This window comes from Natator depressus, chromosome 8, assembly GCF_965152275.1.
Source record: "Natator depressus isolate rNatDep1 chromosome 8, rNatDep2.hap1, whole genome shotgun sequence".
NCBI lineage: Eukaryota > Metazoa > Chordata > Testudines > Cheloniidae > Natator > Natator depressus.
In genome coordinates, this window is record NC_134241.1 from 63984314 (window position 1) to 64009840 (window position 25527).

At 48.3% G+C, this 25527-nt stretch overlaps 1 protein-coding gene across 1 annotated transcript in view; it reads left to right on the top strand.

Annotated features, from left to right (window-relative positions):
- PTPRC (protein tyrosine phosphatase receptor type C) overlaps window positions 1-25527 on the top strand; it is a 137561-nt gene that overhangs the window by 45840 nt on the left and 66194 nt on the right. Inside the window, exons 5-9 of the mRNA XM_074961190.1 lie at window positions 1269-1274; window positions 16802-16972; window positions 17742-17867; window positions 22131-22163; window positions 23287-23508. Coding sequence (XP_074817291.1) covers window positions 1269-1274; window positions 16802-16972; window positions 17742-17867; window positions 22131-22163; window positions 23287-23508 — 558 coding nt within the window. The remainder of the gene's footprint in view (window positions 1-1268; window positions 1275-16801; window positions 16973-17741; window positions 17868-22130; window positions 22164-23286; window positions 23509-25527) is intronic.

A 25527-nucleotide genomic window follows, 5' to 3' on the forward strand; every position in this document is an offset into this window, starting at 1 on the left:
CTGGCCTCGATCTGGGCAACCTCACCCCAGTCCCCCGTTCTCCATGCTCCCTCCCCCTAACAGCCTTCCCGGGCGGGCACCCTACAGAAGGTGGTCCACCACCTGATGCCGTGGCTGCCAAATCCACCACAGAGCCTGCGCCTAGCATCACTGGGAGCCCCCTCCCCTCCCCCTTAACCCTCGAATCTGTTCGGGAGGCGCCACCTCTCAGCTGCTTGCCTCCCAAAGCCCAGAGCCTCGCCTCTGCCCCCGCCCCCATCCCTCTCCCTGCCCAATCCACCTCCTCCTGCAATGCTATTGCCGCCCCTGGGGTTATTTCTTTTCCTTTTTTTGCGGATCTCCCCCAAGGAGCAGCCTTTGCATTTTCCTGCCGCGACCCATTAGGAGCTGCAATTTTTCCTCCGCCATCCCCTTCTACCCCAAGGCTTGAGACGGACCTAATAACTTTAGCCTGTCAGATGCCCCGTCGGTGGTCCGCACCCTGCCTGCCCGCCTCAGCGGACCACGAGGCTGCACCAAGAGCCCCACCAGGGAATAACCGGGAAATCGCAACCCCCCCCCCCCCCATGAGCTGCAAAAAGCGTTGCGGGAGTTTTTAGAAGACATCCGTGGCTCCCGCAACAGGGTACAGCTAGCTCTCCAGCTATGGGGGGACTTTGATCAAATCCTCCAGGCCACAAGGGCCCTTATAAAGGAGGGTAGAGGGAAAAGAAGGCACGGTGCCGCGGTCTATGGGCGGGCCCATGGATTCTGTGATGATTTACTCACTTACGGGATGGGTGACGGATTGTTGCGCGAGCCGCCGGGGGCCGCAAACACCCCTGCCAACAAGGAACCCCCACCCCCCCAGCCCTCCACATGACACCTCTCATTATCGCAACTTTGAACACCCGGGGCTGTAGGATGGCTCTCCGCAAGTCCCAGGCGCTCTCTTACCTTCGGGAAGGGGGGTACTCTGTGGTTTTCCTCAGGAGACCCATACGGATCCGACCGCCGAGGACAGCTGGCGGCTGGAGTGGGGGGAGGGGGTCTACTTTAGCCACTTCACAATTCAGCAAGCTGGAGTGGCGACCCTGTTCTCCCCCAACCTACAGCCCGAGGTGCTAGGGGTCACTGAGGCCGTGCCAGGCCACCTGCTGCATCTCCGAGTCCGAATGGAGGGGCTCGTGGTCAACCTCGTTAACACCTATGCCCCAACAACGAGCTCGAAGTGGCTGCAATTCTATCAGCGGCTGTCAGACTTACTCGGCACCCTAGATTCTCACGAGTGCCTAGTCCTGGGAGGGGACTTTAACACCACCGTCGCGGAGCAGGACCGCTCAGGGGCCGAGCTGAGCCCGGCCGCCGCGAACATTCTCCGAGGAATAGTCGAACATCACTCCCTAGTGGACGTCTGGCGCAACCACCACCCAGATGACACTTCCACATTCACCTTTGTCCGGGTGGAGGCCCATCGGTCACACCACTCTCGGTTGGACCATATTTATTTATCCCGTTTCCATCTTTCACGAGCCCACTTCTCAAACATCCGGCCGGCCCCTTTCTCCGACCACCATCTAGCCACCAAAACAGCCTCCCTCCGTGCAGAGAGGCCGGGGCCGGCCTATTGGCACTTTAACAACAGCCTGTTGGAGGATGAGGGCTTAGTGACGTCCTTCCGGGAGTTCTGGCTGGCCTGGCGAGAGCAGTGGCATGCCTTTCCCTCGGCGTAGCGATGCTGGGATCTAGGGAAGGTGCGCATCAAGCTCTTCTGCTGTGACTACACCCGGGGCACCAGCCGACGGAGAAATGCAGCGATAAAGCAGTTGGAATGGGAGGTCCTAGAGATGGAGAGGCGTCTGGCCGCCAGCCCCGAGGACCCGTTCCTCTGTGGAGCATGCCGGGAGAAGCGGGAGGAGCTCCGGGCCCTCGAGGACCATCGGGCCCAAGGTGCCTTTGTTCGATCTCGCATCCGCCTCCTTCGGGAGATGGATCACGGCTCCCATTTCTTCTACGCCCTGGAGAAAACGAGGGGGGTCAAGAAACATGTCACCTGCCTTCTAGCAGAGGATGGCACCCCCCTCACGGATCCGGTGGAGATGTGTGGGAGGGCCCGTGACTTCTACACAAGCCTTTTCTCCCCGGATCTGACCGATCCTGGTGCTTGCAGGGTGCTCTGGGAGGAACTCCCCATGCTCAGCGTGGGCGACCGAGACCGACTAGAGCTGCCTCTCACCATGGCCGAGTTCTCGGAAGCCCTCCGTTGCATGCCCACCAAAAAATCTCCGGGCATGGACAGGCTGACCGTGGAGTTCTACCGCGCGTTCTGGGACATCCTTGGCCCAGACCTAGCCACTGTCTGGGCCGAGTCTTTGCAGGGCGGAGTCCTCTCTCTTTCGGGCAGGTGAGCGGTGCTCGCCTTGTTGCCGAAGAAGGGGGACCTCGGCGATTTACGAAATTGGCGCCCCGTCTCGCTCCTTAGCACGGACTACAAAATCGTAGCGAAAGCAATCTCACTGCGGCTTGGATCCGTGATGGCGGACGTGATCCACCCAGACCAGACCTACACTGTCCTGGGCCGCAGCATCTTTGACAACCTACTTCTAGTCCGAGACCTTTTGGAACTCGGTCATAGAGACGGTCTGTCGTTCGCCCTCCCGTCTCTTGATCAGGAGAAGGCGTTCGATAGAGTGGACCATGGGTACCTCCTGGGCACTCTGCAGGCATTTGGATTCGGACCTCAGTTTGTGAGTTTTCTCCGGGTGCTGTATGCTTCCACGGAGTGTCTGGTTAGGCTCAACTGGACCCTGACCGAACCGGTCAGCTTCGGGCGAGGAGTACGGCAGGGGTGCCCCCTCTCGGGCCAGCTGTACGCTCTGGCGATTGAGCCCTTCCTCTGTCTCCTCCGAAGGAGGTTGACAGGGTTGGTGCTGCAGGAGCCGGAGCTGCGGCTGTCCTGTTGGCGTATGCCGATGATGTGCTCCTCGTGGTCCAGGACCCAGGCGACTTGGCGCGGGTGGAGGCTTGCCAGGCCATCTATTCAGCAGCCTCCTCTGCCCGAGTCAACTGGGTCAAGAGCTCTGGCTTGGCGGTGGGGGACTGGCGGCAGGTGAGCTCCCTCCCACCCACGCTTCAGACCATCCGGTGTAGCGCAGGTCCACTGCTCTACCTAGGCGTTTACCTTTCTGCCACGCACCCTTCTCCGCCGGAGAACTGGCAAAATTTAGAAGGCGGGGTGATAGAGCGGCTCTGGAAATGGACGAGGCTACTCCGATGTCTCTCCCTCCGAGGGAGAGCACTGGTGCTTAACCAACTAGTCCTGTCCATGCTCTGGTACCGGCTCAACACCCTGGTCCCGGCCCCTGGTTTCCTGACCAACCTCCGGACATCGATTCTAGAGTTCTTTTGGTCAGGAATGCACTGGGCCCCTGTTCGGGTTCTCCATCTACCCCTGAAGGAAGGAGGGCAGGGCCTGAATTGTCTGCACACTCAGGTCCGTGTCTTCCGCCTCCAGGCCCTGCAGAGGCTCCTTTATAGAGCAGGTAGTTCGACGTGGAGCATACTGGTGCACGCCTTCCTGCGCCGCTTCCAAGGGCTCCGATATGACCGGCAGCTCTTTTACCTCTGTCCGAGAGGTTTTCCGCAAGACCTCTCCGGGCTGCCGGTCTTCTACCAGGACCTCCTCCGGACCTGGAAACTGTTTTCAACGACCAGGTCCGTGGCGGCCACCATGGGAGCAGATCTCCTCGCAGAGCCCCTGCTACACAACCCCCAGCTTCGTCTGCAGGTGGCGGAGTCCCGCTCGGTGTGCCAGAGTTTGGTCCTGGTGGAAGTCACGAGGGTCGGAGACCTCCTGGACTACGACCGGGGAGACTGGCTGGATCCCCTGACACTCACTCGGCGCATGGGGCTCTCCAGACCTCGTACCCCCCGGCGCGTACTTCCGGAGGTGAAGGCTGCCTTCACGCCCGCTGCTCGGGCTTATCTCAACCGAGCCCTGCGCAAGGGCGCACCCCGCCCACCCTCTACCCCAAACCCGCCGGACCTTTCAATTGGGCCCCTACCCCGTAGATCCCAACAAACCCCTCACCCTTTCACTGCAAGCCAGCTGCACGAACTGCAGCCAGTCAGCTTCCAAATCGCGCCACGGAAACATCTATACACACTCACGCGTCACACCCTTCACGCCCACACCCTGATGTCCCGCCCCAATACAAAGTGGCGGGACCTCCTGCCACCTTTGGAGGGTGAGCAGCCCCGGTGGGCCAGCCTGTATTCCACCTTGGTCCTGAGGCCCGTCGGGGACATTAGTTGGCGGCTCCTTCACGGAGCTGTGAGCATGCGCATGTTTTTGACATGGTTCACCCCCATCCTGGATACTTGCCCTTTTTGCAACGTGAGGGAAACCCTGGCACACGTATATTTAGAGTGTGCCAGGCTGCAGCCCCTTTTCCGGCTCCTCACAAATATTTTATTATGCTTCTGGCTGCACTTTTCCCCTCACCTTTTTATCTACACACTCCCCATCCGTGGCCCCACAAAATCGCGGGATCTTCTGGTTTACCTCCTCCTAGCCCTAGCTAAAACAGCCATCTATAAAACCAGAGCGGGGAGGCTGGCCAATGAAGCGTCCTGCGACTGTAGGGCCATTTTCCGATCCTCAGTACATTCACGTATCCAGGCGGAGTTCCTCTGGGCAGCGTCCACCGACTCCCTTGACACCTTCGAGGAGCAGTGGGTGCTGTCCGAGGTTCTCTGCTCGGTGACCCCGTCCGGTTCCCTCCGTCTGACCCTTAGATTGAGGGGAAGAGCGAGAGACCCCAGCCCCAGCCATTGCCGCTGTGGATACCATCATTACTGTCACCTAGGAGGGGTCCTATCACGCGTGGGTGTACATCCCCCCGCCCCCAAACTGCCCATCCCGCAGCCGTGCCCATCTTGTCGGGCACTCTCAGGAGAGGAATAATTGGTGACACTGGGTGTGGCACTAGGTAACTCGAGGGGGTGGAAGACCATGAGTGCCAAGGAAGCCCCCCTGCTCTGGGCCCAGGCTAGCCTGAACACTTCTCCCTCCTGAAGGCTGCTGTGTCATACCTTGCGTTTGCTTTTGTTTTGTTGCATAGTTTTGCTTTATCCCTTTTGGTGATTCTTTGTAAGTGTTACACAAATAAAACTCTTTTCTGCTTCAAAAAAAAATTACTCTCCTGTAGCCCTCTGGCCTGGAGGGAGAAGGAGGGAGAGAGCTGCTGCTCCTGCTGCTGGGACTGCTGCTGCTAGGCCCTGGGCTCTCCCTGCTGCTGTTGCTGCTCCCCTGGCTGGGCCAGATACCACCCCCTCCCCTTCTCTGCTGCTACCTGGTTGCTGGCCAGCTGCTGGACCCTCGCACCCTTGGGTGCTGCTACTGCTCCAACTGCAGCCCCTTGAGGGGGGGCCTGCTAGCCCGCTCCCCAGAAGGGAGGAGTGAGGGACCTCAGCCCCAGCCGTTGCTGTTGTGGACACCACCACCACCTGAGAGGGGTCCTTTCTGCCTGCCTGGACCACCACCTGGAGTTCCTGGAGCTGCTGTTGTGGAGTCTGGTGCCTGGAGCTGCTGAAGCCCCGAGGAGGAGAAGAAGAGGACCATCTACCAGTGAGGGAGCACCTAGAAACTCTACAGACCACCGTGGAGGGGGCCTTAAGACTGAGTAACTTTTGAACTGTGCTCTTGTGGTGGGGGTCTTGACTGTGTTTGCAAGGACACAGGTGGTGTGGCGTGGAGCTGCCTCCCGATGCATCTGTGTGTCCCCCAACCACCACCACTACCACCACCGCTGCCCCCTCCACTACACCCACTGGCTGTTTACCATCTGCCTCAGCTCCTACCTCTGGACTCAGCTGCTTGCTTGGCTTGCCACGCCCTGATTCCACCATTTGGGCCAGAAGCAGCAGCCAGCCCAAATTGACTTTGTGCAAGTGCACGTGGCTGCACGTGCCCCCCCCCCAGGACTGCCCACCTCACGGCTTTGCCTCTTGTTACCTGCCCCATTTGCCCTTTGCAGCTTTTGCCCCCCCTTTTGCCCCAGCCCCCCCTTACTAGCTTCAGTTTGTTTGCCTGCCCCACCCATTTCCCTCTACAGCCTTTGATTGTTTGCCCCGCTCCAGCCTCTGAAGCTAGCACCTTGGTTTCCCTGCCCTAACTCCAGCCCGCTCAGCCCCTTGCTCCGTACGCCCATGCCCCCTCCCATGCGCTTATGCAACTCCCCATTTTAGTTTCAACCCTCTTCACTGCACCCCCAATGCTGTTGTATCCCCCCCCCAGTGCAGCTAGAGGAGCTGGAATTCCACCCCGTGTTGGCAACTGACCCCTAACCCCTGTTTTGTCCCCCCGTCCAGCCCACCCCCTTTGGCGCCCTCCTCCCCTGCCTGCAGCCTAGCGGGGAGGAGTTGTCGACCTGCTTCCCCTTTCCCCTCCTCCTTCTGGTGTCTCCCCTTCCCTCCCTGCTCGCGATGGCGGAGGATGAGACGGGTGGGGCCCCTCCATCAGCCCCAGCTACCCCTCCACCACCTGCCCCTCCGTCACCCCCCCAAGCCTCTACCTCCATGCGCTGCGAGAGGAGTTGCGGGAGTTTTTAGAAGACGTCCATGGCTCCCGCAACAAGGTACAGCTTGCTCTCTAGTGATGGGGAGACTTTCATCAAATCCTCCGGGCTGCGAGGGCCCTCATTGGGGAGGGTAAAAGGACCAGGAAGCAGGCCGCCTCAGCCTACCAGCGGGTCCGCCTCTTCCGTGACTCCTTACTCACCTACAGGGTAGGTCATGGACTGTTGGGAGGCCCGTCAGGAGCCGTGAGCGTCCCTGCCAGCGAGGATCCCCCCCAGCCCTCCTCATGGCACCTCTTACCATCGCAACGTTGAATACCCGGGGCTGTAGGATGGGTCTCTGCAGGTCCCAGGTGCTCTACTTCCTTTGGGAGGGGGGTACTCTGTGGTTTTCCTGCAGGAGACCCATATGGATCCGACTGCCGAAGACAGCTGGCGGCTGGATTGGGGGGACAGGGTCTACTTTAGCCATCTCACAGTTCATTCGGCTGGAGTGGCGACCCTGTTCTCCCCCGACCTGCGGCCCGAGGTGCTGGGGGTGGCCGAGGCTGTGCCGGGCCACCTGCTGCACCTCTGGGTCCGTATGGAGGGGCTCGTGGTCAATCTCGTTAACGTCTATGCCCCGACATTGAGCCCAGAGCGGCTGCAATTCTATCAGCAGGCGTCCGCTTTCCTCGGCACCTTGGATCCTTATGAGTGCCTGGTCCTGGGTGGGGACTTCAACAACACCCTTGAGGAGCGGAACCGCTCGGGGACCCAGCAGTGCCTGGCCGCAGCGGACGTTCTCCGGGAGATAGTCGAACACCACTCCCTGGTGGACTTCTGGCGCAACCACCACCCGGATGACATTTCCACGTTCACCTTTGTCCGGGTGGAGGCCCATCGGTCGCGCCACTCCCGGTTGGACCGCATTTATTTATCACGTTTCCACCTTTCACGAGCCCACTTCTCCAGCATCTGGAGGGTCCCATTTTCTGACCATCATTTAGCCACCGTGACGGCCTCCCTCTGCGCGGAGAGGCCGGGGCCGGCCTATTGGCATTTCAACAACAGCTTGTTGGAGGATGTGGGCTTCATGACATCCTGCTGGGAGTTCTGGCTGGCCTGGCGAGGGCAGCGGCATGCCTTTCCCTCGATGCGGCGGTGGTGGGACCTGGGGAAGATGTGCGCCCAGCTCTTCTAACGTGACTATACCCGGGGCGCCAGCCGACGGAGGGATGCAGCGATAGAGCAGTTGGAATGGGAGGTCTTAGAGCTGGAGAGGCATCTGGCCGCCAGCCCCGAGGATCCGCCCCTCTGCGGAGTGTGCCAGGAGAAGCGGGAGGAGCTCCGGGCCCTCGAGGACCATCAGGGCCGGGGTGCCTTTGTTCGATCCTGCATCCGTCTCCTTCGAGAGATGGATCACGGCTCCCATTTCTTCTACGCCCTGGAGAAAAGGAGGGGGGCCAAGAAACACGTCACCTGCCTTCTGGCAGAAGACGCGCCCCCCCCCCCCCATGGAACCGGTGGAGATGTGCGGGAGGGCGAGAGCCTTCTATGAAAGCCTTTTCTCCCTGGATCCGACCAATCCTAATGCTTGCAGAGTGCTTTGGGAGGAGCTCCCTACGGTCAGCACGGGCGACCGAGACCAGCTAGAGCTGCCTCTCACTCTGGCCGAGTTCTCGGAAGCCCTCCGTCGCATGCCCACCAATAATTCTCCAGGCATGGACGGGCTGACCGTGGAGTTCTACTGCATGTTCTAGGACATCCTTGGCCCAGACCTAGTCACCGTCTGGGCCAAGTATTTGCGGAGTGGGGTCCTCCCTCTTTCGTGCAGGTGAGCCGTGCTCGCCTTATTGCCAAAGAAGGGGGACCTCCGCGATTTACGAAATTGGCATCCCGTCTCGCTCCTCAGCATGGATGACAAAGTCGTGGCAAAAGCAATCTCACTGCGGCTAGGGTCCATGCTGGTGGACGTGGTCCACCCAGACCAGACCTACACTGTCCTGGGCCGCAGCATCTTTGACAACCTATATCTGGTCTGGGACCTTTTGGAACTTGGGTGTAGGGATGGTCTGTCGTTCACCCTCCTGTCCTTGGATCAGGAGAAGGCATTCGACAGGGTGGATCACGGGTATCTCCTGAGCACTCTGCAAGCGTTTGGCTTCGGACCCCAGTTTCCGGGTTTTCTCCGGGAGCTGTACGCCTCCTCAGAGTGTCTGGTCAGGCTCAACTGGACCCTGACTGAACCGGTCAGCTTCGGGCGAGGAGTATGGCAGGGGTGCCCCCTCTCAGGCCAGCTGTATGCTCTGGCGATCAAGTCCTTCCTCTGTCTCCTCTGAAGGAGGTTGACAGGGTTGGTGCTGTGGGAGCCGGAGCTGCAGCTGGTCCTGTCAGCGTACACTGAGGACGTGCTTCTCGTGGTCCAGGACCCAGGCGACTTGGCGCGGGTGGAGGCTTGCCAGGCCATCTATTCGACAGCCTCCTCCGCCTGGGTCAACTGGGTCAAGAGCTCTGGCCTGGTGGTCGGGGACGGCTGGCAGGCGAGCTCCCTCCCACCCGCGCTTCAGGCCATCCGGTGGAGCGTGGGTCCGCTGCTCTATCTCAGCGTTTACCTTTCTGGCACGCATCCCTCTCTGCCGGAGAACTGGCACAATTTAGAGGGCGGGGTATAGAGCGGCTCCGGAAATAGACAGGACTACTCCAGTGCCTCTCCCTTATAGGGAGAGCGCTGGTGCTTAATCAACTTGTCCTGTCCATGCTCTGGTACTGGCTCAACACCCTGGTCCTGACTCCGGGTTTCCTGGCCAACCTCCAGACATCGATTCTGGAGTTCTTTTGGTCAGGACTGCACTGGGTCCTTGTTGGGGTTCTCCATCTACCCCTGGAGGAGGGAGGGCAGGGCCTGAAATGTCTGCACACTCAGGTCCATGTCTTGCGCCTCCAGGCCCTGCAGAGGCTCCTTTATGGTGCAGGTAGTCCGGCGTGGAGCATACTTGTGCACGCCTTCCTGCGCCGTTTCTGCGGGCTCCGATACGACCGGCAGCTCCTTTACCTTCATCCGAGAGGTCTTCTGCGAGACCTCTCCTGGCTGCTGGTCTTCTACCAGGACCTCCTCCGGACCTGGAAACTGTTTTCAACAACCAGGTCCGTGGCGGCCACTGAGGGGGCAGATCTCCTCACGGAGCCCCTGCTACACAACCCCTAGCTTTGTGTGCAGGTGGCGGAGTCCCCCTCTGTGTGCCAGAGGTTGGTCCTGGCAGAAGTCACAAGAGTCGGAGACCTCCTGGACTACGACCGGGGAGACTGGCTGGATCCCCTGATGCTTGCTCAGCGCATGGGGCTCTCCAGACCTCGTACTCCCCGGCGCGTACTTCAGGAGGTGAAGGCCGCTTTGCCGCCCACTGCTCAGGTTTACCTTAACCAGGTCCTGCACAAGGGCACGCCTGACCCACCCTCTACCCCAGGCTCGCCAGACCTTTTAATTGGGCCCCTACCCCGTGGACCCAACCTACCCCCTAATCCCTTCACTGTGAGCCAGCTGCACGAGCTGCAGCCGGTTTGCTTCCAAACCACGCCAAGGAAACATCTATACGCGCTAGTGCTCCACACCATACACGCCCTCATCCTCGTATCCCGCCCCAATACAAAATGGCGGGACCTCCTGCCACCTTTGGAGGGTAAGGAGCCCCGGTGGACCAGCCTATATTCCACCTTGGTCCCGAGGCCCGCCGGGGATATCAGTTGGCGGCTCCTTCACGGAGCCGTGAGCACGGGCGTGTTCTTGGCACGGTTCACCTCTATCCCAGACACCTGCCCCTTTTGTGGCATGAGGGAAACCCTGGCACACATATATCTGGAGTGTGCCAGGCTGCAGCCCCTATTCCGGCTCCTCACCAATATTTTATTACGTTTTTGGTTGCACTTCTCCCCTCACCTTCTTATTTATGCACTCCCTATCCGTGGCCCCACAAAGTCACGGGATCTCCTGGTAAACCTCCTCCTGGCCCTAGCTAAAATGGCCATCTGTAAAACCAGAGTGAGGAGGTTGGCCGATGGAGTCTCCTGTGACTGTGGGGCCTATTTCCAATCCTCGGTCCGTTCACGTATCCGGGCAGAGTTCCTCTGGGCGGCGTCCACTGACTTCCTTGACGCCTTTGAGGAGCAGTGGGCGCTGTCTGGGGTTCTCTGCTCGGTGTCCCCGTCCGGTTCCCTTCATTTGACCCTTTGACCACACTCCTGTCCCTGTTGTTTCATTAGTTGTCCCCCAGATTTATTTGGTGTCCAGATCTTGTGGATCCCCCTCTTAGGCTGGGGGGGGATCCTTTAGCAGTGGACGGGCTTCACCTGCCCACTTCCCGGATCCCAATAGGGCTGTTGCTGCTCCAGCTGCTCCCTGGCTGGGCCAGACACAACCCCGCCCCCTTCTCTGTTACCTGGTTGCTGGCCGGCTGCTGGACCCCGCACCCTCAGCTGCTGCTACTGCTCTGACTGCAGCCCCTTGTGGGGGGGCCTGCTGGCCCGCTCCCCAGAAGGGGGGAGCGAGGGACCCCAGCCCCAGCTGTTGCTGCTGTGGACACCACCAACACCACCACCACCTGAAAGAATAAAAGAATTACTCTCCTGTAGTCATCTGGCTCGACCCTCTCACAATATATATATATATATATATATATACTTAGACAAAAATGGCCTTTAAGGCATAAGACATTGTTTGTTTGATTTCTCATTCTACCTTTGCCACCCAAATTCTTGAACTCCAACTCAGATGTGGAGGTTTCCTTAGCTCAAGTGTCACAGCATGTCACAGAGAATTAACGAATTAAACTAGTTCTAGTTTTAACTTGTTTCTGGTATACTACATGTTGTTCTATGGTAGACAGTGTACTGCATGACAGATAATTAAGCACCTGGATGAAAGAATGGAGCTCAGTGTCTCATGCCTTGAATTCATATTCTGGATTAAAGAAGGAACTGCATCATAAAGACAATTACTATTTATACTGTACATTTCACAGTTAAGTTCCTGTCAGTTATGTATCACCGTGTGTTATAGGGTTATATAGACTGGTATTGAACCTCCATTTTTACATCCTCTCCACCTGAGAGAACCATTTCACGTCTAGTTACAAACATCTTGGGGAATCTCCATCCCATGCCCATTCCAGCAGAATCCCAGACTACCCAACATCAAGCTACAAGATAACTCCCCAAATGAATCTTATTACAATGGGTTGAGTGACCTACAAGGTTAAAATCTTTTTAGATTACAGGGGAAGCCCAGGAGCAGTCAGTGTGAAGTTGGAAAGAAAAGAATGGTTCTCCTCTCCCCATGGAGAACTGAAAAGCACTCTTCGGTATAGCACCAGTTAGTCTCACTCAGTAGTATTGGGCCAGATCTTCAGGTGGTGTAAATCTAGCCAGCTCCAATGACTTTTGTATGCTGCAACTTAATTCATGTTGTGTGCTGCAACTTAATTGTCTTCTCCAGGACTGCTCATGTGCTTAAAGTCAGGCATGTGCTCACATACCTTGATGAGTCAGGGCCCTAAGCCCTTCTCCTGCATGGAGGCATGGATCTGTTTGCATGAATCTGATTGCAGGATTGGGGCCTTAATGTATGGACACAAATGTGTATAACCTTCTCTTGACATACTGTATTTACTCCTGTTTTTATTCCTTTTAGGGCAGACACAGAACTCTATTGGAACTGGTAAGAGAACTATTTTTACTTTCCTTACAGAACTGCAACACTTCTCTATGAAATTTGCTTGAACTGTGGTTGTGTTTACTTCCAATAAGACACATACTTTGTGTGTACAAGTATTATCTTCTAGAGTGTTTAATACCTTTACATTTAGAATAGTCATTTAGAATAGTCAGTGTGACGTTGGGAAGAAACAAATGGTTCTCCTCTCCCCATGGATAACTGAAAAGCACTCTTTGGTATAGCACCAGTTAGTCTCACTCAGTAATATTGGGCCAGACCCTCAGGTGGTGTAAATCTAGCCAGCTCCAATTACTTCAATGGAGATACACTGATTTACACCAGCTGAGGATCTGGCCCATGATATTACTTCATAATTTGTTAACATTCCAGAAACATTGTTTTGTTTTTATTGCTTAAATTAAAATCAAATATGATTAATGTTTCCAAATTTTAGTATAAACAAAAATACTGTATATAGAGATAAAGTTGCAAAGTGACAGGTAACATCATAAAACCAATATAATTATAGGTTTTTATCACTCTGCTTCACCGACCCCTTTCCTGATCTATGTGCTTCCAGTTCTCAGTTTTCAGTACTGTTTAACAGTGGCACACTTTTGACCTGTGTGCTGATCATGTGAGGCACATAGCCCTGGTCTACACTAGGACTTTAGGTCGAATTTAGCAGCGTTAAATCGATGTAAACCTGCACCCGTCCACACGATGAAGCCCTTTATTTCGACTTAAAGGGCTCTTAAAATCGATTTCCTTACTCCACCCCTGACAAGTGGATTAGCGCTTAAATCGGCCTTGCCGGGTCAAATTTGGGATACTGTGGACACAATTCGACTGTATTGGCCTCCGGGAGCTATCCCAGAGTGCTCCATTGTGACTGCTCTGGACAGCACTCTCAACTCAGATGCACGATTGTCTGCCATTGCTCTGACGCAGGGAGGGGCGACTGACGACATGGCTTACCAGGTTGGCTTACAGGGAATTAAAATCAACAAAGGGGGTGGCTTTACATCAAGGAGTATTTCAGGCAGGACTTCACAGAGGGTTCCAATAAGAAATGGTGCACCTAAGTTATTGTTCTTATTGAAACAAGCAGGTTGGTCTGGCCTCTGATTGATACATGGCTAGATTTACCTCGCTGCACCTTCTGTGAGTGATTGCAGTGTGACCTAGAGGAATGAGTCCCCTAGACGGGGGGCGGCGGGGGAGGGGGGGTTGCAAATGAGTACAAAACAAATCTGGTCTATTTCTTGTTTTGATACACTCCATCTATCTTTTACATCTTTGGCTGGCAGCAGACGGTGCAGAAGGACTGCATGCCATCCACATCCCATGGCTGCTCGGCAGAAGATGGTACAAGAGGACTGCTAGCAATCCGTATCGCCTGCCTGCTCATCATAAGATGGTTCAATAGGACTGACTGCAGGACTAAAGAGAATGACCTGATCAAGTCACTCCAAATTTAGTCCCTGCGCCCATGTCTGCCCAGGAGCTCCTGATCGACCTCACAGAGGCGACCAGGAGCACCTCGGACATGACGATGACGGCTACCAGTCCTACTGTACCATCTGCTGCCACAAGGCAAGGGGTTGCTGCTGCTGTGTAGCAATGTAGTACCACGTCTGCCAGCACCCAGGAGACATATGGTGACAGTGAGCTTAGCAGGCTCCATGCTTGCTGTGGTATGGCGTCTGCACAGGTAACTCAGGAAAAAAGGCGCAAAACGATTGTCTGCCCTTGCTTTCACGGAGGGAGGGAGGGAAGGGGGGCCTGACGACATGTACCCAGACCCACCCACGACAATGTTTTAGCCCCATCAGGCATTGGGATCTCAACCCAGAATTCCAATGGGCAGCGGAGACTGCGGGAACTGTGGGATAGCTACCCACAGTGCAACACTCCGGAAGTCAACGCTTGCCTCGGTACTGTGGAAGCACTCCGCCGAGTTAATGCACTTAATGCACTTAGAGCATTTTCTGTGGGGACACACACTCTCGAATATATAAAACCGATTTCTAAAAAACCGACGTCTATAAATTCGACCTAATTTCGTAGTGTAGACATACCCATAGAGAGGTCAGTGATTCAGGTGAATCAGCTCCCTTCCAAGTAAACGGCAGGAACTAAAGAGCCTAGAATGCATGTGCTTTTGTATGCTGCAACTTAATTCATTGTCTTCTCCAGGACTACTCGTGCTTAAAGTCAGGCATGTGCTCATATACCTTCATGAGTCAGGTCCCTAAGCCCTTCTCCTGCATGGGGCAAGGATCTGTTTGAATGAATCTGATTGCAGGATTGGGGCCTTAATGTACGGACACAAATGTGTGTAACCTTCTCTTGACATACCTTTACATTTAGAATAGTAAGATCACAGGTGAAATAATATAGACTGGTTTAAAAAGGAAGAACCAAATGAACCAATTTGCTTTTGTCTGAATTTGTGATTTACATGTATTTCACTGAACATATTTCATTCATTTAACATATTAATTTAGATTGTAAGTTCTTCAGAGCAGGGACTGTGTCTTTGTTATATGTTGGTACAGTGCCTAGCAAAATGGAGCCTTGGCCTCCAGGTATGACTGTAATACAAATAATTAATAAAAATAGTAGAATATGGTAGGATTTGAACTGTGTGTGCTAGTTTAGACAGAAAATGTGTTCATAATTGTTTGGTTTTGTTACTTCCAGATAGTGTTTCCACATTTATCTGACCTAGCAAAGGAGTTAAACTTTTTTACAAAAATTACAGAAGACCCCCAATAGAATTAAAAGAACAATCCAAAGCCCACTGAAGTCAGCTGAAGTCTTTCCACTGAATTCACTGGCTTGGGACCAGATCTATACAGTAAAAAAACAGTAATATAAATATAGCACAAATAAGAGAATTCAGGTTCTTCATCCTATAATAGCACTTTACCACACACTTACAAAATCATATTATCTTTATCTGCAAACAAAGAGTTAAGAGGTCACAGCTCAGAATGAGAGAGAGGACAGTGAAACTGGGGCTGAAGGCAGAGAAACACTATAGGGAGACTGAAATAGCAGTAGAATAGTACAGTGAGAGGTACCAATGTGCTCTTTGGACATGCAGAACAGACATGCCAAACCAGCGAAAAAAACGCAGAAATAGGGCTTGTTTTTGGCTTAATTGGCTTGTGAGTTGGTTGTTGGCTAGTTTTTGGCTTGTAGCTTGTTTCACATGTAGCTTGTTGCTTCTTTTTTTTGATCGGCTCCCGGCAAGCAGGGGCAAGATGGGCAAAGCGGGAGTGAGTCAGTGGTGCACAGCCGGCCCACCACAGTCCCAGACTGCACGCCGGGGGGATCTAGTCACATAGACTGTCAGGGTTCTTAGGGATTGGCTTGTTTTGGCCTTGTTTTAAAATGGGATTAGCTTGATTTTTGGCTTATTGTGAAAGTCAGGGTGCTTATTTACCACGTGAAAGTTGCCAACTGTGATGCAGAAGGTGAAAAACAGACAACAGAATTGGACAAAAGTGGAACCAAGATGCCAAATCACTTGAAATTAAAAAAAATAGCAGTCAGCTTAGAAGTTATGGTTTATTGTTAGATAAAACCTGGTTTATTTATTTTTCCTTTTGTGAAGCAATGATGACATCCAGTGGTCCTTTAGGTTATTTATAGGTATATATGGTATATATTACATACAGGTATTTCAAGAGATGAATTTTAGCTTCCATTTCCCTATTCAAAGAGTCAAAGTAATGAATACTGATTACATGACATTTTTGGACATACATTTATTCATAACTTCTTTCAAACCAGTCTAAAGAATATGAATCAACTGAGACTCCCGGGTAAGATTATATATCTCTGAGAGTGCTGTGTGGTGGTTAGATCAGGAGACTGAGAGTAAGGATTCCCAACTTCTGTTCCTTGGCTTTGCCACTGACTGGGATGTATGACCTTGTGCACAGTTGTACAATGTCTATATAAGTATTTACCAACAGAATCTGATCCTTACTGAGTTATTCAAGTGAATTGGGACAGTAGATTAGTTTTTACATTGGTTTTATACATAAGAGAATATTAGAGGCTAATAGTGACACTTATATTATTGTTTTGGAATAGTTATTAAAATTACAAGGGTAAACCTCTCTCTCTCTTTCTGAATGACAATGATCATTTCATAAAACACAAAGCACCTGAATCTACAGGGGGCTGAGCAACCTCAGCTACCATCAAAAATCAACTAGCTTTATCCTGATCCTATGAAGCCAATGGAAGTCTCACCTTTGACTTTAGCTGCAGCAGTGTCAGGCCCAGTGAGAACCGAGGGCATTGAACACTTCAGGTTCTCACTTCATAGATGCTTTACAACTCTGGTGTCTTTTCTTATAGAATGCATGTTTCTACTTTTGCTTTTGGCCTTATATATAAGAAACAAAATGAAATTGCATAACTGCCTAAAATATACGGTCTCAGTTTTCCTTCTTTTAACATTATCTATTCAGGAATAGATACCTTGTTTACATGTGACTTTGTTGTCATTGTCTGTGCATGATATATTAGGAAGCACTAACAGAACTATTGTACTTCCTTACTACAGGCACCATTCCACCAAGCAGCACAAACCTCAGCACTCATGCAGACTCAAACTCTTCCTTTGGATCCAGCAATCAGCCACACAGCAGCACTGCTGCCCTTACTTCACTCATTCGTGCTACCACCACATATAAACCATCAGGTTTGCTGTATTCCTTTAGATTTCCCAGGTTGGCAATAAGACAATTGCTTGAGCTGTACATGGAGAAAATTGTGTAGTTTGGCAGTTTATCACATTTACTGCTCAACAAACTGAAAATGTTCCTAAGCTTCACAACTGATGCAAGAGCACAAGGTGTTTCTGTGTTTTATTTCCAGAATATGACCTGAATTTACAGTCATTATTCAGGCAAAACTCTTTCTGCAGTCAATGAGAGTTTTGCCAAAGCAAGAGCTGCAGGAACTGGCCCAATACAGAACTGATAAAACAAACAGTGAGTGGTTTCTAAGCAATGAAATAAATACCAAGGCACTGTAGGTAGCATACCTGACCTGGCAAACACATACTGCTGAGGGTAGTGTTTACACCATGAGGAGTATCTTGGGTGTAAGCACTATGCTTAGTAGCGTTTGTGGAACTGTGCCTAATGATAAGAACTATGGGCAAAGCTATGTTCACACAATGGGATAAAACCTACAGCCCTTATTCAGGCAAAGCTTCTGTTGACTTCATTATGGCCCATATATTTGAGAACTGATTGACATATAAAAGAGTCCTGATATTGTGAATTCTAGTTAAAGATTCTTGTTTTGTTCTTTAATGGAAATACTAACACAACCTTACTTGTAGCTCTGTTCAATCTTTTGGTAAGATAATTACAAGAAGAAAGTACATAGTCCAAGACGTTTATGATATGATTACATGAAACAATGAACTCACTTTTTAATACTAATTTGTTCTGTCCTTGCAGATTCTTCCAATCCGCAACACTTGCACACCACCTCACCACCCGTGAACCATACTCCAACCAGCACTCAAGCAAACACTTCTCAGCCTTCCTCAAACACCACTTTGACTACTTCCACTCTCACAACAGGTGACAAACCTGCACACAGTTCTGGCAGTCCTAACACTGCATGCATGGGAAATATGTTAGAATGAGGGCACTGAAGTGACTTTGAATATTTTTTTTAAATCTAACAAGTGATTTATTCTACAGATGCAACTGCAGAAAATTGCATTAAACTAAAATCTCTTAGGATGCTTACTACTCCTAATGTAATAGTTAACTGATGTAAAAGAGGCCAGATTTATTTCTTGTCAGCCAAGTTAAAAATTAACCTTATTTTCCAAGGAGTAATATAAATCAAGGCTAAACCCTGAACTCCTTATTCAGACAAATCTCCCATGGATATCCAGAGAAGTTTTGCCCAAGTAAAGAAGGAGTGCAGGATCAGTTCCCATAGATTTGTGGATTTGTTTCATGGTTTTAGATGGCTTACAGGTTGTTTCACTAAATAACTAGTCTGCTGGGACTTATGCATGTAAGTAGGACTTATGCATGTAAGTAACTTCATTCACATAAGTTTACAGACAATGACACTAATCATGTAAATTATTCATGCACTTGGATAAATTGCATCCAAGAATTTTAAAAGAGTTGGCTCAGGAGTTCTCCTCACCATCTATGTTAATTTTTAAGGAGCCTTGGAAATCTGGGGAAGTTCCAATAGACTAGTAGAAAGCCAATATTGTGCCAAAGGCAAATGGGATCACCCCAGGTTAAAGTAGGCTTGTTGACTTGATGTTAATCCCAGGCAATCTAATGGAATGGCTGATATGGAACTCAATCAATAAAGAGTTCAAGTATAGAAATATAATTAATACCAATCAAGATGATTTTAATGGAAAGTAAGTCCTGTCAAGTTAACTTAATATTGTTATTTGCCAAGATTGCAAGGTAGGCTGATAACATAACTGTGCTGATAAAATATACTTGGATTTCTGTAAAGTGTTTGACTTAGTACTGTACAACATTCTGATTAAAAAAACTTATCACCGTATAAAATTAATAAAACACATGTTAAATGGGTAAAAGATGGCTAACTCATAGATCTGCAAACATAATTGTTAATGGGGAATTTTCAACTAGGGAGGGTGTTTGTAACTGGGTCTTGCTAGGATTAGTTCTTTCTCCAATGACATTTAATATTTTTATCAATAATCTGGAAGAAAATATACAATCATTGCTGATAAAGTTTGAAGTTAACACAAAGATTTGTGGGGTGGTAAATAAGGACAAGACAGGTCACCAATGTAAGTAATTTAGATTGCTTGTGTGACGGGGCAAGGCCAGATGGCTATAGAAAAGTAGTAGGAGATAGATATATTAGCTCCAGGCTAAACAAATCCCTGGTACCAGGTTAAGTGAAATGGAAGCTGCTCCAGGTCAATTAAGACACCCGGGGCCAATTAAGAACTTTCCAGAAGGCAGGGAGAATGCTAGGTTGATTGGGACACCTGAAGCCAATCAGGGGCTGGCTGAAACTAGTTAAAAGCCTCCCAGTCAGTCAGGTGGGGGTGCATGTCAGGAGCTGTGGAAGGAAGTTGCGCTGTTGGAGAGGCTGAGTAGTACACACCATATCAGGGACAAGGAAGGAGGCCCTGAGGTAAGGGTGAAGTGGAGCTTGAGGAAGTGAGGGCTGCTGTGGGGGAAGTAGCCCAGGGAATTGTACATGTTATGTTTCTAAAAGGTCAGCTACCTTGGCTGATACTATTAGGGTCCCTGAGCTGGAGCCCGGAGTAGAGGGTGGGCCCGGGCTCGTCCCCCCGACCTTTGCCCCCTGATTAATCACTGAGACTGCGAGACAACAGAGATTGTTCAAGGAAGGATAACTTCTCCTCACCTCCCTTGCTGGCTTGTGATGAAAATGGCTCAGTAGACTGTGACCCTTGTCTCTAGAGAAGGAAGGGTTATGCGGAGGGTCACAGTGAGCCTCTGAGGCTAGCAAAATCCACCAGGAAACGCGGGACCCACGGAGGCAAGGACAGAGCTTTGTCACACTTGGTAGACTCGGCTCAATCAATTAACACACATTCTAATACAGCCAAATACAAGGTTCTAAACATCTAGGAATAAAAAAATATATGCTATAGTTATAAGAATGGGGGAATGTATCCTGGAAATCAGTGACTCAGAAAAAGACTTAGGAATCATCGTAAACAACTGAGCATGTTGATTAGGGGTATGGTACAGCTTCTGTATGAGGAGAAATTAAAAAGACTGGGACTGTTCATCTTAGAAAAGAGATGACTAAGGGGGGATATAACAGAGGTATGTAAAATCAAGAATGGTGTGGAGAAAGTGAATAAGGAAGTGTTATTTAGCCCTTCACATAACACAAGAACCACAGGACCACCCAGTGAAATTAATAGGCAGCAAGTTTAAAAGAAACATTAGGAAATACTTCATCACACAACACGATCAACCTGTGGAACTCACTGCCGGGGATGTTGTGAATGCCAACAGTATAACTGGGTTCAAAAAGAATGGAGGACAGGTCCATCAATGGCAATTAGCCAAGATGCTCAGGGACGCAACCCCAAGCTCTGGGTGTCCCTAGACCTCTGAGTGCCAGAAGCTGGGACTGGACAACATGGGATGGATCACTCAATAAATCGCCCTGTTCTGTTTATTCCCTCTGAACCATCTGGCACTGGCCACTGTCAGAAAACAGGATACTGGACTAGATGGACAATTGATCTGACCCAGTATGGCCATATTCATGTTCTAACATGAGCTTCCAGAACAATATTATGGCAAAAAAGGACTAAGACAATATTTGGATGTATCAAGAAAATATCAAGCAGGAGTAGAGAGGTGATACTGCCTCTGTATAGGGCACTGATGAGATCACTATACTGTGTCCAGTTCTGGGGTCTAAAATTTAAAAAAGATGTTGAAATATTGGATAAGATAAAGTGAAGAGTTGAACGCCTTACAACAAGAGACTAAAGGATCTCAACCTATTTAGTTAATCAAACACAAGGTTTAGAGGTGACCTGATCACAGTCCGTAATCACGTAGAGAGAGAAGAGATATCTCATATTAGAGTGCTCTTTAATATAGGAGACAAAGGCATAACAATAATCAGTGGCTGGAAGTTGAAGTCAGCAATGTTCGAACTGGAAATAAGGCAAAACTTTTAACAGTGAGATAATCAAACGCAGAAAAAGATTACCAGGAAACATGCTAAATCTTCCATCCCTTGAGTTTTTAAATAGAGCTGGTTGAAATAATTTTTGACTAAACTTTTTTCTTTAAAAAATGCCATTTTGTCAAATTCGTTTTGTGGAAGTATTGGTTTAAAAAATTGCCAGGAAGATATCTCAAGTGCAGGATGAAATTTTGGGGGATGGGAGGGGAAGACTAGCTAGTAACCTGGTGGTTAGGGCACTCATATGGGCTGTGGGGAAGCCAGGTTCAAATCTCTGCCCCAAATCATGCTGAGCAGAGTTTCAGACCTGGCTCTCCCACATCCTAGGCAAGTATCCTAATCAGTGACCTAGAGAGTCAATATATCTCTTCCTCACTGAATATTTAATTATATAATACTTAGTCCTGCCTTGAGTGCAGATGACTGGACTAGTTGGCCTCTTGAGGTCCCTTCCAGTCTTATGATTCTATGATGTAGAAAGTGAAACAGCTCCAACATCAATGATTGAGACTGTCTCTATAACACTGGCTGTTCTGGGATGGGCAGGTTGCTGTCGTGTGTTTTTGTGAAAAATTTCAAAAGCTCTCATTTTGTTTTGCATCAGAATGAAAACAAATTTTGAAACTTCAAAAAAAATTTTGTGAAATGGAATTTTTATTTTCTGTACAGATCTATTTTTAAATCAAAATGGGATCTTTTTCTAAAAGATATAGTCTAGTTCAGTGGTTTTCAACTTGTGGTCCGCAGACCCCTGTGTGCCCTCAGACTATGTCTAAGGGGCCCATGAAAGATTGTCATTATCATAGAGAAGTGGTTTTCAACCAGTGGTCTGCAGACCCCTGTTGTAGAAATAAAGTTAAGAATCATTTATAATGAGCAGTATGATCTGCAATTAACAATATCACTGGGTAATAATGAAATGCATAGTATCTAATAGAGGTGGTTAAAAATGGTGGGAATTATTGCATAAATTTCATTGAATATTTTTCCCTGTTTTTCAAATATTTTTGAAGATCTAAATACAAATATCTGCACTGAATGTACCAGAGCTTTGCACATTATCAGTCACTGTCCTCTACAACTGAATGTAGAAAGCTGCCTTGTGATATTCATTTGTTTTTCTCTTTTCTTTTCTTTTACAGAAACTTCTACAGTGACCACTAAAATACCTTGTGGTAAGTTATGCTTAATAAAAGTGAAATGAAACTTTTTAAACCAGAAAAAAACTTTCTCCACTTCACTCAGATCAGTTAAATGCTCAAATAAACCAAATCGGCTCCAATCTCAGGTTGTTTTTTAAACTTTCCTACTAATTTTAGAATGATTGTTTTAAACTTCCTCAAAGTTTCTGACTTTCTGCTCTCCATTTCCCACTCTGCTGACGCATCCTACCTGGCACTAGGCTGCTGATATTAATTACACATCAGTGCTGGAGCAGAGTCTGCCTAAAGGAGAAAAAGGTCTCGTTTTATTCATCAAGGGGCTCTCTACACTTCTTTTCTGCAATAATCTTATTTTACACCATGTGACAGAGGAAATGAATGCAAATTTTAGTGGATGATTACTAATTCAAACTAGACAAGTCTCCCCAATTCATAGGCAGAGTCCAGATCTAATTATTTGGTAGACAGTTTGGAATATATAATGTTTTTGCAGTTATTAATTGGTACTGCATCAATATATTTTCAAAAGATCAGGTTAGTTTATTTCTTCATATATCAGGGGATTAGAAAAATACATTTCCAAGTTTCATACACCAAAACAGATGTTTTCAGGAGTAATTCAAAAAATGAAAATTTCCTTTTGCAGGAAATGTCGACATTTTAAAACTATAATCCCTTCAGATTAGGAATGAAGTCAAAATATTGAAAATTTTCTCAGAATGAAAAACTATAAAAAGTTTTGAATCAGAAATGGTGAAATGAAAATTTCAATAGTTTTGATTCACACATTGAATTGATGTTTCAAAATAAAAAAATTCCTTTAGTTTCAAAATGTCAATTCAAAATGATTTTTTTTTTATTCTTCCAACTGGAAAATTGAAAACAAATTCATTGAAATTGACATTTTCCCATGGAAATTTTCTATTTTGACAAAACTACGTTTTCTGACAGGAAAACTTTTTGGTCAAAAAAATTCAACCAGCTCTAATATTTTCTCTTGGGGTCTTTAAAGCACAGAGTGTGCTGAAGAGCAGGATACAGTGTTGGACCAATAACTCTCTAGCTGAAGTATAAAAAAAAAAAGTAAGAAAAATTGTTGTAAATTCATTTTTCACATTTTCTCCCCTTCTTTTAGAAACAATTAATATTAATCTGACGTATAACTACAGTGGTAGCACAGTCACTGCAAAGTTGAACATTTCTGGAATGAAGAGAAACTACTCTATTTCCTGCAACTCCACTTGTAAAGTGAAAGAAGACCAAACTATTGAACGACTTAAGGAATGTGAGACATATGAAATTGTAATTGGAGATAATGAATGCCCCAATATATCACATGTAATTCATATCCCACCTAGTAAGTACAGCTTTTTGTTCAATATGAGGTTTTATTTAGCAAACACTGTGTTATGTTCTTGGTGCAGAATTTCAGAAATCTGCTGCTTGACTGGGTGGACTCCAAGTGTTGTTTGGGGCTGGAAATTCCTCTCTCTTATACCCTTAGACTTCAGATTCTGAGTTTTGGTACTATTAATCTTTGATTAAAGCACAAATTTACACCTTTCCCCATGTCCATTCAATGAAAATGATATAATAGTGATGCAGTATACATGCTCAAAGAACAAATAGCGTATTATACATGGAGTCCTGAAAAATTGCCCCCTCAAATACCTTATATATTATCTTAATTTGAAATGCACGTTTCTTGATTAGGCTTGTGTGTTTTCAAGCTCTGGGTGGTCACACACAAATATGTTTTAAATATTTCTTTGCATAAGGTGTGTGGTTTAGAGACAGTTGATCAAGAAACTGGACTTTGTAATTTATGTTTTCAGGGACAAACGTGTATTGAGCTTTTTCTTATTTAATTCTTTGCACCCTAATTATATTATCTGTAGTCAGGCTGGTGTTTTGCAGATTGAGTGGTGTGAGCAGCATGTAATATTTTTTTATTTAGTGTTCTACGTTCCATTATATAGCTTGCCAAATGATACCCATTCCTCTCGAGACTCATTGTGCAGGAAGACCAAAACATTCTTTAGTGACATGATATGGTGGGGGAAATTCTATTTGATAAACTCTTCAGATTTACAGGACATAATAGGCATGAGTTTGAAAAGATGGCCTCCAGACTTGCACCTTCAAGCTATAAGACTCCTTTATATCAGGTCCAATTGTACAGAGTTATCTGCAGTGGAAGCAAGGAATGGAAGCTTTCCTCATCTGCTGCTGGCCTTCTCTTCCCCTCTAACTGTATTTTACAGCCTCCCGCTTCTTCCCTCAGATCTCTGTATTAGTCAGAGATAGAGAATGACCACTACAGTTCAGTTTCCCAAAACAGTTTCCTTTATAGCCAACTCTATTTTTCACATGCTTATAACCAGTAGGGGATAGTTACTGTATAGCCAGGATATTGGCCTGGTGGGTCAGTCCTCTGCATGGGTCTCAGGACTGATGCAGAATGAGGAGATTTAATCTTGGATAAAATTTTCTAAAGAATATAAGTGATTTAGGAATCTAGGTCTCGTTGATTTTCAATGAGATTTAGGTTTCTAAGTGCCTAAGCCACTTTTGAAAATGAGATTTAGTCTCCTAAGTCACTTATGCCAGATCCTTAAAGGTATTTAGGCTTCTAATTTCCATTGAAATCATTTGATCCTTTAGGATCTGGGCCTTCGATCCTTCTGAAATTTTTATCTTTGTTTTCATTTCTCATCCTGCTGAATTGTTAGGCAGAAAGAGAGCTGGTTTCATGTTTCAAAAGGGAAAAAGAAAGAAGGAACAAAACCATCATGGATATAAGCAATAGTACTAAACACTATTCAATAGAAAAGTGAATAATAATGTTACAATTAAAGTGTTTTTTTTTAATAATAATGGAGGAAATATGGAAACATTTTTTTGTTTTTGGTGAAATTCAGCCTGTTTGTTGATAGTGCTGAATCATCCCTGTGATGATAGGATACATCCCTTTCATCTCTGGCTAATAATTTATTTCTGCCTGTGGAATGCATAACAGTGCAGAAAATTCCACATGTTGGAAAAACAAATTCCTGAAACACTGGAACTCTCTACAAAGGATTTATCACACCTCCAAATTTACTCAGGACTAATTCTTCACATTAAATACAGTCCATAATAAGGGGCAATATGGGTGGTGCTCTGTCCTGAAGCAGTGAGAGGAGGAATTTGTTCTCAACTCCCTGGTACTTCAAGGGAGTGCACTTGCTGTTACATCCTTCAAGCTGTGCAGCTGATTGTTCCTTTTGTGCCAGTCACACTCCTATGTATTGAAGTGGAGCTTCCTCTAGCAGAGCGTGTCTGGCCCTTACAGGAGACATGAAAAGCTTCTTGCAACTTCTTCTCCATCTTTGCA